This window comes from Puntigrus tetrazona, chromosome 10 (genome assembly GCF_018831695.1).
Source record: "Puntigrus tetrazona isolate hp1 chromosome 10, ASM1883169v1, whole genome shotgun sequence".
NCBI lineage: Eukaryota > Metazoa > Chordata > Actinopteri > Cypriniformes > Cyprinidae > Puntigrus > Puntigrus tetrazona.
The window spans coordinates 2744438-2760348 of record NC_056708.1 but is presented as its reverse complement, the minus strand read 5'-3'; the positions used below and the strand labels follow the sequence as shown (position 1 = coordinate 2760348).

The window sequence follows — 15911 nt, the reverse complement described above, 5'->3', positions numbered from 1 at the left end:
ATATTTATATAATTTATAAATATATACATAATCTTTTCTTAAATATATACACATGCGTATTTACATTTTTGCTGTATTTTTACAATTTTACTGTATTTAACTAATATATTTAATAGATGGTGCAGCAGTGGCTATTTGGTTACGTAACACCTAAAAATTTGCCTATTTTTGACAGATGAGAGCAAATATCATCAGATAGAGATACATCAGTCCTCAGCTTACAAAGCCATGATATGTATTGCTATTATGTATTTATCATGGCTATTGATTTCAGAGATTGCCGGTCTTCGCATTTCTTCGAATGGATCCACAGCCGAGCGCTTGTGCTTGGGTCAAAAAAGCAAAGGGACAGAAACATGAATAAGTCAGTGCAGATGGCATCATCTCCTTCATGCAGCGGGTGTACAGCTGACACCATTCATGACGGTCCACGCGACGATGATGCAAACGCACTGTAAAGACGGAAACAAACAATCAAGCCAAGTGCGAAGATAGCTGAAGATACCCTGCGAGCGACTCGAACCGTTTTTCGCATGTTTTCATTGCCTTCGTCTCCGCTGTTGACTCTGTATGAGCTCATTAAGCCGAACACATTAAATGAAGCATTTGTGATCCGTCTGGTGATACTTTCTATTTCTGCCCTTCATTAATCCTTCAAAAGATGTTGACGGTGACAAAAACATTCCCTAAACGACTTTGAGCTTTGCGCTCTGTTCCCCAAGTATATCATCGAATTAGTTATGCGAGACAGGCGTAACTCGATGCTGAACTTGATGAAAGTGCTAGACTTCCAGTGTCTTGTGATGCATTATTAAGAAAAAAAATGCTATTTGTGGTCCGCTGAGGATAAAAGCTGCTGACAAGTGGACTCATTGGAGAATAAAATGTGGGTTGCAGATTGCAGATTGTGCACGGGGTGTAAACGTGAGCATTCTTGCAGAGTTGATTCCGAAAGCGTATGCAGGTGTGCTAATGTATGAAAGACACAATGCGTTGTTTTGCCTTGCCTTAATTGCCCTAATGTGTTCAAAAATGCACACATTGACTTAAACGCACCTTTTCTGATAAATGCACATTTTAATGTCTATTAATTTGGTTATATACATTTAAGTATGCCAACGTTGTTGGGGGTAACGCATTACAAGGTACGTGATAAGATTACTTTTTTCAAGTAACTAGAAACGCATTACGTTTTTTACTTTTCTCCTGTCCCCATGTTGGGAGAAATTGGAAGTACAGAGACGTTGTGTCATGCATTTATTCTTCTTACAAAAAAAAAAAAAAAAATGCATTCATCCAAATGAACCCTGAAATGCAAACTCAGAATATGACGCAAAACTTACAGTAAATATTAACAACAACAACGCAAACGTATCCAATCTCATTTTATTAACCAATGTCTTTGCTGCTTGACCTTTGATGATTAAAAAACTTTAGATGATCCAACAATTGTGCTTCAATTTCCTAATTTTTTTTGTTACTTTCATCTTCTGCGTTCTACTTTATAGACTTTTTTTTACTCTTTCTTCAGCCTAAGGTTTATTCATTACACTTTTGGTACGAAAGGGCTTACATAAAAAGCAATCAATCAAGCCCTGTTCATATTTAAAAAGTAACGCAAAAGTAATGAAATGCATTACTTTCTATAAAAAGTAACTTAGTAAAATAATTAGTTACTTTTTGGGGGGAGTAACTCAATATTGTAATGTATTAATTTCGAAAGTAACTATCCCCAACACTGATAGTCAACATTACAAAAGACGACAGATCCAGTGGCGATGATGATAAAATGCATGCCATTTGTTTTTTTTGACGCAATCAACCCAGGCTCCTATTTGCCTTTTGCGAAACTTTTTTTTTCTCCCTTTTCATATCACATATCACATCAGAAAGGGGTTTGTTTTCAATAAAAATAAAGGAAACAATCAAAAAGTTGAAAAGTACAGGGGAGGGTTAGGCCAGGTGTACGGAGGGCTTGTATTGCTTCAAAAGAGTGGCATATAATTAATCATTTGAACTGAAATGATAATTTACACTCAATTGCATGTTGTTTTGTACTGTGTAGTGCATTATAAGACAGCATGCAATTGAGTGTTAATTATAATTTTAATTCGAATACTAAGGTGCAGATGATTGGTAGTATAAATAGCAGAAATTTTAGTGAAAACAAAATCCATATTATCTATATGCTTTTTAATTCCAGTACTACAAATGAGCCTAAAGTTGTAATATTTGTAAAAAAAAAAAAAAAACTAAATCCTGAAAAATATTTTTTAAAACATTTTTGAAAAATAATAATTACAATTTGCAAATATACATATTTAAAGTGATATATTTCAACTTTTAGTCAGTATTTATTTTTAGAGTCATTACTTTTAAGCTTTCATGTGGTTCTAAAACAGCAGGGCAAGCCTGCAAACATTTCACCATTTATTTTTTTATTTGTTTGTGTACTTACTGGCGAGTTGGTGTTCTCAAGGTTTTGAGTTTTTACAAATTGTGTTTTTTTATTTTTTTTTTACAGACAAATATTCTTTCTCGATTCGACAGAGTGCATCTGCTTGTTTGGCATTAGCTGCCCCTATACCAGTCACTAAGGCATTCCAATTGAACCCATTGCTCCAAATGATGACTGCAAAAGTATGCATGCCATCTGTTTCAGACTCCATTTGATGTATCGTGCCCCATTCACTAAACCCACAAGCAAAGAAACCCATAGTAGCTCATCAGATGCTGTGTTGATAGTTGTACAATGCACCCTCACCGTCTTTGTAACTCACTTTTTCTCACCACTTGCAGTTATAGGTGCGTTCTCCTCTAAGGAGACTAAAGAGCAGTCCCCTTACCTCAACGTTTGTTTTTCATTTCCATCTAGTCGTGCTAATTCATCAAAGTGAAGCTAGCATTGTGTTTGTGTGAGGCCTAGCTTGAAAGCTTGTATTGGCGTACGCAAAGTAACAAAGAGCCCACATATGTCAAACGGCAAAGTCTGGGCATTAATCTTCACGCCTCCATCTGCATGCACTCTCGGAGAGGTGTGTGTTGGAGCAATCGGGTCAGGAAATTCACGGTTGTTAGTATTAGCCTTTGTTATCGGCTCTCGCCATTCTTGCAACTCAAGAGTTGCCAATATACACCTAATAGCTTTTTTTAGTGCTATGATACCAATGCAAAACGTGTTCTACAATGCACGCTGCAGTAAAAAAGCACAACTTTAGAGGTCGATAGCTGTCCTCCAGGCTGACAGATGATACGGCTTTTGCTAAGTATACACAATTAGCAGCTTCCAAATGAGCTTTTGAAGGTCGCGTTCCATGTCAAGTGCATATTAATATCTTTTATGTTGTATTTATGAATGTCATCACAATTAATGAATGTTACTTGAATTATGCTCATCAGGAGATGTACCGTGCATTAAAAAAAACAACCGTGTTGTTTAAACGTGCCGTCATACCGTGCCTCCGCTCCTTGAGCTGCAATTTAGTATGGAAATAAAATACACTTTGAGATAAATTGTACAAAGATAATTATGTTTTAATATCACCATAAATGCCACGACTGTATATGCAGTCATAATATTAGTGCAATTACTGTACATGATCTAATGTCTCTGTTTGCATGTGTGGCAGTGGTGGTAAATCTGCTGATAGATGGCCCTCTTAGATTCCGAGCTTCAGTGTGTGTGTGAGTGAGCGTGCTCGGGTTTTGCACGAAGAAGCAAACATTGGAGTGGAATGGTTGTTTCAAAAAACTAATGCTTGCAATAAGCTTTAATTTCCTGTGTGGTTTAGCAGCTGTCTGGTGGCCCTTAAAAGAAAATGAAACTTAAAAACTTAAGAAGTCAACTTAGACATTTCTGAAAATGTGAAGGACGTATCTCTCCGTAAGTTTCTGTTGCCCCTGGTGCATGTTATAAAAAAATGTGAGTTATTGCGTGTTCATCCCTGTTTAGCATTTACTGTGCTATTTCTGTAATTGTTTTATTTAGCCATAGCCTTAGTCTTAGTCTTTTTAATTAGTTTTAGTCGAGTCAAATTTATTTTATTGTATTTTTATTCAAATTTGTTTTTCGTTTTTTGCTTAGACAGGTATTAGTCAACTAAATGTCTGAGCATTTTTGTCATTTTTGGCATGTTAAATCGATCAGTGACATTTCTGCAATAAAGCATGTGAGCATGGTTGCCAGATTAAAAAAAAAAAACACGAATAAAGCAAAACGCTGGGCAGAAAATGTATCCTTTTAAAAGGGGCTTTTCAAACTATGCTTAACGCTGGGTTATCGTCGTTTTTAAACACCGCTTTTAACCCCGGGTAAAGACACATTTCACACCAGTAATTTGAAAGCGTTGTAGCAGCGCATCTGTGTTGTTAACCCCGCATTGCAATGCTAAGTTTGCTTAATGAGAAACGGAACGATGTTTGCTTATTGAAGGCTTGGCAAAAGCAAATCGGAAATAGAGCAGCAAGGCTTGTGTCATGCAGTAATAGAAAACTTGTGTAAACTGTAGTGTGAGAGAACACTACTATTCTAATAAATACTTTGCTCCTTGTTTTCTGTGATTTGTACTTTTGTCTTTGTGAAAGCTTGCATAGCAGAGGCATAATAATATTTTGCCTCAAAGACATTTGGATTCTCATGTTTCATCGTCAATGATATTGTATGCAGATATAATCATAGTTATCATTTATTGACCTTAGTGTCGTCTTGTCATTGTCTCATTTTAGTCATGGGGAAAAAGCTTATCACCACATTTTTTGTCAGTTTGGACTAAATTACTGCAGGTCCACTGTCCTGTAGAATTACGTCCAACCCCAAAGAACCAGCCAGTATTTTTTTTTTGTTAATAAAGTTGTACCATACAATACTTCTTAATATTACTAAAAAACTTCCAAGCAAGTGTGTTAGGACAAGTTGGATCGGTAAACTCTGCAAGTGGTCCTGCATTATGGTCCTTCAAGTCCAAGATATCCAAATAACTCAAAGCGATCAGAGCAGAAACATGAAGAACTCAAAACACAAGGAAACTAGTCATGTGTTACTGGTGACGTGATTGGACAAGATCATGCAAGGTAACATCTAACACCACTGGAAGGTCAGCACAATCTATCACACATTCAACAGCCCTGCAGAGTTTACATTCAACCCATATTTTTAAATGCACCTGATGCATCTAATTAAGTCCTTTAGGCTTATTTGAAAGCGACATGACACCCCTGCTCTAAAAGGACCTTCCACCACTGAAAACATTTACTAGTGTTATGTCCCTAGTAGCTGGAGGAACCACCCAAATGTTCTTTTCTTCAAACGGACCTGTTATTTCAGTGACACTCACGAACAGACCCTCCCTTTCCGGACAGATTATCTTAGAGTGTTATCCAAACAAGACTCGCACGTTGTTTTCCTCGCGAGTGGCAGTGTCTGGTGAGTAGCGTGCCACCTGTGGGAGCAAGAAGGGCCACTAAGCGAGGCAATCACGCTGGGATTACCCTGAGGTAACAAGAGAATTTGGATGAAGTCACGGCAGCTTTTGGTTGCCCTGCAGTGAGAGGCTCCAACCCAGGGTGTGAGTTTAGGGAGGGCTGTTAAGAGAAAGAATGGATACAACTGAGGAAAAGATGATGGGAAAGGAGGTAGGACAGATAAGCATGAAGCATAAGACGGTGTTATGAAAGGTTTTCTCATGGGGAGTAATAGTGTGGAATACAAAGCAGGCTTGTCAGAGAAGAGCCTGTTGGCCTGCCAGAACGTGTACCCTTCGTAAACGAGAGCGTCCCGTAGCAAACAGCTGCAGTTTTCTGTCTGCTGTCAATCCGCAAGCACTGTTACCTCAACTGCTCTCTCTAGAGAGAGAACCCGTAGTAGAGATACCGTGATGAAGGTATAAGGTTTTGATCAAGGTGGCTTTGCATCAGAGATGAATTATAAACTCACAATCAATAGACGCCCTCAGATGTGAGAATACAACAGCTAATGCAAGATTGCCAAAACCAAAATCAAGTCAAAGAAATTGGACAGCAGTTTTGATTTGACAATTGATTAATGAGGTCAAGTGTAAAAAGAATTTTTTTGCAAGAATCTGAAGATGCAAATTTAAGTGTGCTATTTGTTAGCATGAAAATGATCTAATAATTATTGGTATGCTGTGCGTGAGCAAAACTAGATATTTAATTATAATCAATCTTGCTCTTTATGCTTCAAACACCCAATATTGCTGCATTTGCAGTGTAGACATGCTGTGAAAGAGGAGTTGGGTCTCCATTCAAACTTCTACATCATCAAAGCAGTGCTTTTGTTACAAATTCACACCTCTTAACAAAAATTCAAGACAATTACCATTTGATTTCATACAGCCTGCTTGGAACAATGCTGCTATGTTTTTAAATAAGCCATTTTTATGTGGTCTATGACATTCTAAAGGAATGCATCTGACCCTAATTATACAGGTTATCCTTACAATTTTCCAGTGTAGTAGCTGTTAACACAAACTAGGGACTATGTTTAGTTCGGTCCCATGTTGTTCTTTATTTTACAGGGAATATGTAGGAATATTCTTGATTGCCGTTCACCAGAGGCCATTTCATCCTCTGGTCCAGAGAGATCTCGTAAACCCTGGTCAAAGTGATTTTTCTCATCAGAAGAATGATTTATCTGTCTTTTGGGGACATGTCTAGGCCTGACACGATGAATGATCTAAAAGTGCTACTCTGGCTCAGACACTGGTTTTCTCTCAGAAATGTTTTGCGTTCCCTTCAGCATAGCAACATTTTCAAATCGGAGTACGTACTTTGCACCAATCATCAAATTCCAGTCACAAGAATTTCGCCTTTCGACATAAACACATCAGCATCTCAAAAGACCCTTTGCATCGGGATTGATTGGGGGAAACGATAACAACGGCTGAGTAAATGGAGACAAATTACGCCAAGCGTTGTTGGTGCTCTGAGTGGCTGTCAAAACAGACGTAAAAAATGAACGGCAGGATTCTTTCTGACCCCCACCGGAGCTCGTTCCCTCCTGCTGCCACCCTGCGAGGGGAATGGGAACAAGGCAGGAGCGATTGTTGGTTTTAGGCCTCAGTGTACTTCCTGTAAACGATGGGAGTGCTTTGTAATGACATCCAGGTATGTTTGCTCTTCATTTTGCATGGCTCATCTGTGATCAGTGCTGGAGGACATGTGTGCCGGTGGAGATGTAGGAAGAGAGGGAGGCAGATTTCCATTCCTCCTTCTGATGAGGACAGGGGGCCACAGACACAGGCCTGCCATGGGATGTTTACATTCCACCAGCAAGGCCACGCAATTCCCTCATTCAAAGCAGAGCTGAGGTAGAGCGGCGGAATAAATGTGCAAGTAATCTGGGTATAACGGCATGTTTTCTCCAAGGGGCCTGGGGCCAATGCAACAGGTTCATGCCATCTACTTCAAACTAGGAATGAATTAGAAACTAATTGAGTCACCAGGCAGCAAACAGCTCTTGATACTTGATTTTACAATCAGTTTATTTCTGCCACACTTTATTTTTTTTCAGTTGTTAGTCTAAGTATACAAATATTTATAAGCTAGAGGACTTCATAACATGCCTGTGGCACTGCAAGGAAGCCTCAATGACTTACCTGAAGACTACAGAACACTGTCAGTTGATTTTTTAATGCTTTTTGATCTGGCTTGTTACCAGTGAGCATTGCACTCTGGAATATCTTGGCCCATGGTCATCCTTCAAAAATGAATGAAACCTGCTTTGGAAACAGATTGTAAACTAACTGTACACTGTGCTTATTGAGTTGGATGGAATACTTTTTGGCTTGCAGGAAACCCCATGCCCTTGAAATCTTAGTTACACTGCAGTGTTTAATGTAATGTTTTCCCTTCTTTCTCCAAAAGGCCAAGTCATGATCTTTGTGAACGTTATGTTGGAGTTCCCTGACACAAAGCAACTTAATGAAGAGACACGAAATTAATCACATTTTTCAAGCTATGTCTGCAACAAACAGAATTTGCCATCTGATTTAAAGCCTCTTTGGCAAACCGTGATAAATGGAAATTTGTGACGCTATATATATTTATATATATATATATACCTTACTGCATGTTTTGCGTCAATTTCAAACTGAAATGTGCAGAGAGTGGCTTTACAACACATTTTAATACATGACTGTGGCACATTTCTATTATGTTGGTACAGGTATACATTGGAGCGTTCAGAGTGTACAGAGTGTCGCTAAAAACTAATGCTCTGTTGTGTCGGAAATATCCTCTACACCAAACCCAAACCTAACAAATGTAAAAGTACCTAACATATTTGCTGATGCAGCCATACTATTTGAACTTACTTATGCAGTTTTGAGATGTTTTGTTGACCCGTAGTTTCACGGTGTTCGACTGGAGCTTTTATCAGTTTTCAAAAACATGTAGGATAAACTCATAACATAGCATTCTGTAATTAATTGTTAATCAAAAATATACATGTAAATCATACTTTTGTGTAAAAAGGAATTAAAGTTGTCAGAGTTTTACTACCTCTAGTGTTTGTTTTAGTCCAGGAAAGACAAAGCAAATCAAAGCAATATTTTTTTCTTTGAAAATGTTTTTTTACAGTTTGTAAAACTCTTTGTTTGAGTGTGGTTGCTGGTAAACTTCCAACACATTGTAAGCTGTATCAGGTAACTAAAGCATCAATTTTTCATATCATACATCATAAACTTTTTAGCAAGCCAAATATATTCCTAAGGTTGTTTAGCCATACAACACACACCAAATGTAGAACGAATTCTGGTTGTGTACTGGAAAATGTAAAACTTAGTAATAGTTTGTTTCCTTGTGCGTCATTTTTCGAAACACTGGCACCGCCATCAGTCACTGGAATGCCTCTATGATTGGACGTAGGTGAGGAGAGATATCCCACATCCAACTCTGAATGAAACACAACATTAAACATTAAGTATGTTCTAATTGGCTTTTGCATAAAAGCATAAATACCTGATGCTGGAAACACCCGGTTGGTTGGGACACGGTGAAAGACTAAACCAGAGCCCTGCATACTTCGCAATCGTGGTAATCACAGCATAGCATCACCACCACCATGGGAACATTCTGTATGGACCAGTTGCTGGAATAGTATGATGCTGCCAGAGCCATGTTCTAACACTATAGCTGAGATCCTGAGGAACACAACCTACCCACTTGATAGGCCATATTACAATACTTACGGGATTCTCGAAGTTGCACCCAATCAATGACACAAGCACAGCGAGCCCAACTCCATATATCTACTCACAGCCTGTCAGCAGCAGCTCCACATGTGGAATGCCAAGGATGTATGTTACTGTGTATTAGCAAATGAAGAGAGGGGGTGCTATTGCTGTGGAGTGCATTTCTGAGATTAGGATCCAGTTCAATCAGGGTTGCCTTTGTGTATTAGGGCTTTGGGTGGGAGTGGGATGGGGTGCTTTAATCTCCTCTGGTGTCGATTTGCATTGGAGCGTTGCCTCATGCTGCTCTCCATCACAAGGGGCTGTTGAGTTGTACATCCTGTTTCATCTCCTCTGGCAGGCTCCTTGTGTGTCTGGGGAAACAAAGTGAGACTGAGTTTTTATCAAAAGTTCCATTGTGCAATGAATTGGGAAAATAATAAGCCATTATTTGAAAAGAAATCATAGGAATCTGGTAATATGGCTATTTTAATGGTATGAATCATTTTTCTGTAAACACACACCTGCATAGGGCAGTACTTTGCCCACATCATTATATCCTACTCAGTTTTCCTTCTGCCTATTAAAGTTATTATATAAATGTTATATAAAGAGATATTATGTAAATGTTACAAATAAATCAGAGCTGTACGAAACTGAATCCCTGGAAGAGATTTTATGATTTTACAGCAGTTGAAGGACACTGTTGGACACTAAGCAGAAAGATTGTGACCAATGCTCAGGAAGGAGGGATGGGGAAATACATTGTGCCACGTAAACATGACTATGTCTGCATTTATGATCGGAGAAATGGCATACAAGAACAACTACACTACACTGTTCAAAATTGCATTTGAATAATATCAGATTCTTTTAATAAGAAAATGTACCTTACAGGTTGAGTCAGAAGCACCAGACTGTCTTTGCAGAGTTGGAATTGCCTCACATTATAGTTTCTGTGCACAGCCGGCATAGGCTGCTCTGCAGGTTTTAGGAATTCTCCTTAAATGCTCTAAACACAAAATAAAAAAAGCATTCAAAAAGCAACCAAATGTAACCAGATACATTACTTTAATAAAGTATTTGAAATAGTTACACTATCAGTTACATTTGAAATATGGAAACTTGTAATCTGCAACTTATTAAATTCTCCAAGTACCATTCCCAGCACTGATTATGGATAATTCCTATAGTTTTTTATTGTATTGATGCATATTAGCATTCCTGTATGCTTTCATAATAATAGTCTTTGTGGGCTGTTTAAAAAAAAAAAAAACCAACCGTCAAAGATCATTTTATGATCTTGGTATGAAAATCAACCGGTGGGCGTACAGCAGCAATTTTACGATGATATTAAACATGGCTCCAGCAATAATTCTCCAAATTGTGGGCAAGGATCGAACACTGGCTTTGAACATGGTTTGAGCAATCCATGTCTAAATATAAATTAGATAGTAATTAATTTTAGTTAGTATGCTAAGCATACACCCATTGGGGTTTTTCTTAGGTCACAAGCTAAATCAAAACTTGTAGAAAGAGTGTCGGTCTTCAGCTAGAGTCTTTGAAGCATGTGGTACATCATGGGAGGTCTGGGAGGAGAGAGAATGAGGAACAACGCCAGTGGCTACGAGTAAGCAAGCATCCCCCCAACAAGTGTAAAAAAAAAAAAATAAACCAAGTAGCCAAACCCACATTCCCAATGTAGAGCAACTAAGCCCAGGAGCCCGATGATGAAGCTGTCTGATCTATGTAGTATCAGTCTGATGCTTTCTAATCCTATTGACCTTTCCAGACTATGTAGCATTTCATGACCTTTGTTTGTGTGAAAATCCCACTGTGTTACAATACAATATCAGCCAGGGATGGAAAACTTCCATATGCCACAGTTCTGCCCGGCCCACCCGCAGCCTGGAGGCATGGCTACTGTGCAATGAGTCCTTCTAAACTCTGGCAGCTCTGAGAGCATGCTAAAGCTGCAAAATCTAAGAAGGAACCAAATATTCATAGTTGGGGGAACCACGTTTTAAGAATCAGTCACTGAAAAGCCTTTACTAATGAATATTGGTGGTGATGCCAGTTTAAGCAGGTTTGGAGCTGGTAAAGCTGGCTGGTGAAGTTTTGCTGGTTAAGTAAGTTAAGAATTCTCTTGGGACAGCAGCATGCCAGTATCCCAAACATGACAATATTGCTACCATAGGTTTCCCAGCAGGCAATGCCTGGCATGAAACATGTATTTTCACAAAGCACTTTTTGAAAAATTTCATTCATTCATCGCATTAACCAGGGTTTGACAATTAAGGAGATCTGGGTTGGGGTTAAAAATTGTGTTAAAATAACCCCTACCAATACAACTTGTTATATAAACTAAACACTTTAAAAGAGACAGATATGTAAAATGTGATAAATGTTTTCCAAGAATTATTTTGTATGACTGCAAAAATGTGACTACTCTGCTGAATGATATATCATAGATTTTTTCATGCTAATGACTGTGCTAGTAAGCCAGTTAGTAACAACCAGTAGGCAGGCTTTGTTTTGTTTTTTTAGTTTAACAGTGTTGCCAGATATTGCTATGAAAACAAAGAAAAAAAACAAACAAAAAAATAAATGAATAATTGCAATTAATTCGTCAATACCGGTAACCCCGAATTGCAACTTTTCACTTTATAAACTTTCCAAAGTTATGTGAAAAAGACGAGCCCAAAAACGCTCATAATAGCAGCATCTGGCAACACAGCAGAGGCTGTGCCCATGCTCTCACTCACAGTTAAATATGTACTCTACTGTCATGTACTCTACGGCCTTTTCTCTACAAGTTTGAAAACAAAGGACACTCACAGCTTCTGTTTGCGCAGCCAATTAACTGCTTTGTGCGTTTGCCGAATGTTTCAGAAGGACAGCTGTTCCTCATCTAGCCAGGACTGCTAGATCTAGTCCATCCGGTCCTCTGTTGGCCGGTCTAGAATTCCCTCCGCAAGCAACACTGCATATGTCCTGCTCATAAACCTTTAGCACTTCCATGTGGGTGTAAAGTCCCTCTCCTCTCATCTCTACATGACGCCTCCGCTAACCTCTGCGGCCAGTTTACATCTACATTATCAAGTGTCAGTTTGACTACTTCTTTAAACTCCAACCATATTCCCCTTCCATCCTATTCCTAATGGGACCTTCAAACTCATTGCCCTTGAAACTCTACTCATCCCACGTTCATAGCACATTTGCATGCGTTGTAAGGTTTTTGGCTTGCAGAATCAAACCTGATGCCCTAATTTCCTGTCCTAAAGATAATATTGAGTTGTGGAGTATTAGCTATGCCACCATGTGGTAACACTTGGAAAGAAAGCAAACCTAAAATCTGATCTGGCCCTAAAAGAAGCGCCTGTTAATTACATAATGGGAATTAGGTATTCTGAGCTATCGAAAGGTAGCAGATATAAGCAATTGTTCCTCTGCTTTGTAGTGTTGTGCCAATGTGCCACCGTTTATACACCCTATCACCGCCTGCCCACCGCCTCGACAGATAAGCAGGCAGAAAACAAGAAATGGATTTATTTGATGCTCCGTAACAACACGGTCTGGCAAAAGTGGGCCGACAAGTGAGAGACAAGCCCTTAATGAGAATCCTCAAAGGGAACAAGGCAGAGGGCAAAGCAATGACTCCCGTGCTAAAGATATTTGGAGAGGAGATATTTCACAGCCTTACACAACTGAGATTCCCCACAAAGAACTGTCTTCAGAGGTTTTCTGGAAAAAAAAAAAAAATAGAGCTATAAAATGGGCTTTTGAGAAGTTCAGCCTGAATTCAGGTGTTTAACCTCCTTGCAATTATTCTTTTTTGATATCAAACATGTGTTTGAGAATGATAATTATGTTTGGTCAATGGACACAATTAAATTGGTTCAAAGAAACGATAGTGTGTAGGGGAAGTTGTGTTGAATACAAAACAGTACCATTGCATGCAGTGCACTACATGTTAGTTTAAAGCAAAGAGAATATAATTACTCTTAATTTATAAAGTAGAAAAGGAATCTATAGAATGATAATCAGGATGATGAAATCAACAGACATTCAAGTTAGTTCCCAGCGCAAGGTGACCTGAGATTTTTCTTTGAGCTAAAACGAAACGCAGAACTTGTTCAAAAATATTCTATTCCCATTCTGTCGTTTTGAAATGATACATCGCATGATAAAAATGTCCTGTTTGGATTCAGAGGCGTACATTTTTCAAATCAAATTGAAGATAGAGGAAGTTTTGCTTTATTTTAACACCATTTTAACATTAATACCATTTTTTACAGTTTTGTCATTGCTTGTAAACTTATTATAGCTTGTTACTGGAAAAATAGTATGCTTTGCTAAGAAGAAAATTTGCAGCAAAATTTTTAACTGCGTGTCATGTTATCTGAACTGAACTGGTCCTAATGGGCATTGGGTCGCCATCCTCCTCTTTTGAACAGCCTTTCGCTTTCTATTCTGCTCAACACTACGGTATCACAAGCTTTGACATCGGAGTAAATGTAAAATTCATGGATTTGGTTGGCCCAGAGCGTGTGGATTAAGCTACAGGGGTAGTTAGTCAGGTCAGTGGAAGAAAGAGAAATTGCTTTTTCCGACCTCTGTGCGTTGTGGGAGTCACGACGGGGTAATGAAAGTCAAAGAAGAGCATTGATGTGTTCTCCGAGTTTTGTTTGTTTGCCTGTTTGCGCATTCCGAACCTACTTTTTTCTTATGTTTCTTTCATTGTTGCAGCTGTCGCATGACAGCGGACATCTATAGGGCATTGCTCTTAGTTGCGACATGAAGAAATATATTTTCGTTTGATGTCAAAGCCCATAACAACACGCTTCGGGGTGTAAAAAAGATTCTGTAAGAAAACAACCACGTCTTCCTTTTTCCCGTGAAAAACGGTAATGACTGAACTGATTGTAAGTAGAAAAAATAAACAGCCCTGCTATTTTCTCATCACAGAAAGCCAATTGTATTCGATATTTGACTTGATATTCATAGAAAGTTCATTTATAGATTTGTTTTTATCATAAAATCTGAGACAGAAAAAAGCTTTTAAGAGTACGTCGTTGTCCTCAGATTCTGTCACACGCTGCCTCCATGTCATGAAGAAATGATGGTGTTTGAGACGAGCCCACATGAACACCATCGAAAATGTCCTAAATACCAGTGGGAAACACTGGATTATCTTTGAGCCCTGGGTTTTGTAGGAGTGGGAGTAGTGATGATATAAAGATGAATCAGCGTTAGGGGCCAAAAAAATAGTTTGAGACATTGTCCTGAGCACCGCATCTTATGTGCAATACACAAAGGTCAAAGACGAGCATGTTTATATGGCAAAATTAAAAAAAATAAATAGAAAACTGAACAGAAATTCAATCTGTATTAGTCTTCAACATTTGTCGCATGGCTCAACCGTGCATGGCTCACTCGCATTTACAATTAACAGTAGTGGCGTCAAACGATCAATCGCTGTTAGCCGCATCCAAAATAAATTTTTGTTTATATACTATATGCATGTGTGTTATAAACACCAGCCTGATCTCACGACAATTTGTGCGTATTTTTCGAGTTGCCAATTCATAAGAATTCGTACGAATGACCTGCACCCAAACCCCCTCTTTAAACCTACCCATCACTGGGGTTTTAGACAAATTGTACAAAATCGTACGAGTGATTTGGTTACACAATAAAACTCTTTTCTGTCCTTTACAAGGATGTCTTATTTTATACTTTAGGAAAGACAGACTAATTATTGTATTGTTTTTTTACCGCGCCTCAAAAGTAGCAAAATTTTTCTGAACTCAATTAAGTATCTAAAGTGTTGTAACTGAATTCGACCATCTGTTATGTTTCCTCAGGTGCCAGGATTCAGTATGAAAGAATAGGAAGTGATGTCACTATGCAGTGCGGTTCGCTGGACAACGACGCCTCTGTAACATGGAAGGTGAACGGTACCGACGTGAAGGCCCGTAGGCGGGAAGAAGGGCCGCGGCTCATCCTGATGGAAGTAAACATGAGTAGCAACGGCCTCTACAGCTGCTTCCAGAACCCCGACGGCCAGCGCCGCGACCAGATCAATCTCCGCGTTGGACGTAAGTAGCGTCTGTTTATCCTGCTTTCCTCTTCTTTATAGTCACTACATCCTTCCCAGAACTCGGAATAACCCTGTGCAATGTTTACCCCGACACTTATTTTTTCTAAACAATCACTGCACTCGTTTCCGCCACTTGCTACCCGGTCATCTCTTCGAGGCCGGTGACCTCTTGTTTGGATGTCTCCTCTGTGTATTTGAAGAGTGTAATTATTAACAACAAACGTCATTGTTTGACCCCGACTGCTCCTCCGGCCCTGGATCCCAAGCCTTGTCTTCTCCAGCAAACAGCTGCGTCTATCTGTGTGGGAGTCACTGGGGTGCAAGTTTTATGTCTTATCTATTTGTCAACTGGATTAATTTGTCGTGCTAGATCTTTTTTATGAGGACACACAACACGATGGGAGAGGAGATGGTAGACGTCCAGATGTGCGCATGTTCGGTAGAGCTTCTGAGTGACCCTCCAACAAAAAAAAATTTATCTCTAAATAAGTCAATTGTAAATCAGGCAGAAGTCAAATACTAAAATGAGACTGTACTAGTGGTACTGTAGAAAGACGTATTTATTAACAAGGCTCAAAAATTTGTTTGTTTTTCTGAAATATACTTTTTATTTATTTATT

General features: G+C 38.8%; 1 protein-coding gene across 1 annotated transcript in view; it reads left to right on the top strand.

Annotated features, from left to right (window-relative positions):
* LOC122352587 (ciliary neurotrophic factor receptor subunit alpha-like) overlaps window positions 1–15911 on the top strand; it is a 49914-nt gene that overhangs the window by 6847 nt on the left and 27156 nt on the right. The window contains exon 2 of the mRNA XM_043250042.1: window positions 15056–15289. Within this exon, the coding sequence (XP_043105977.1) occupies window positions 15056–15289 (234 nt within the window). The remainder of the gene's footprint in view (window positions 1–15055; window positions 15290–15911) is intronic.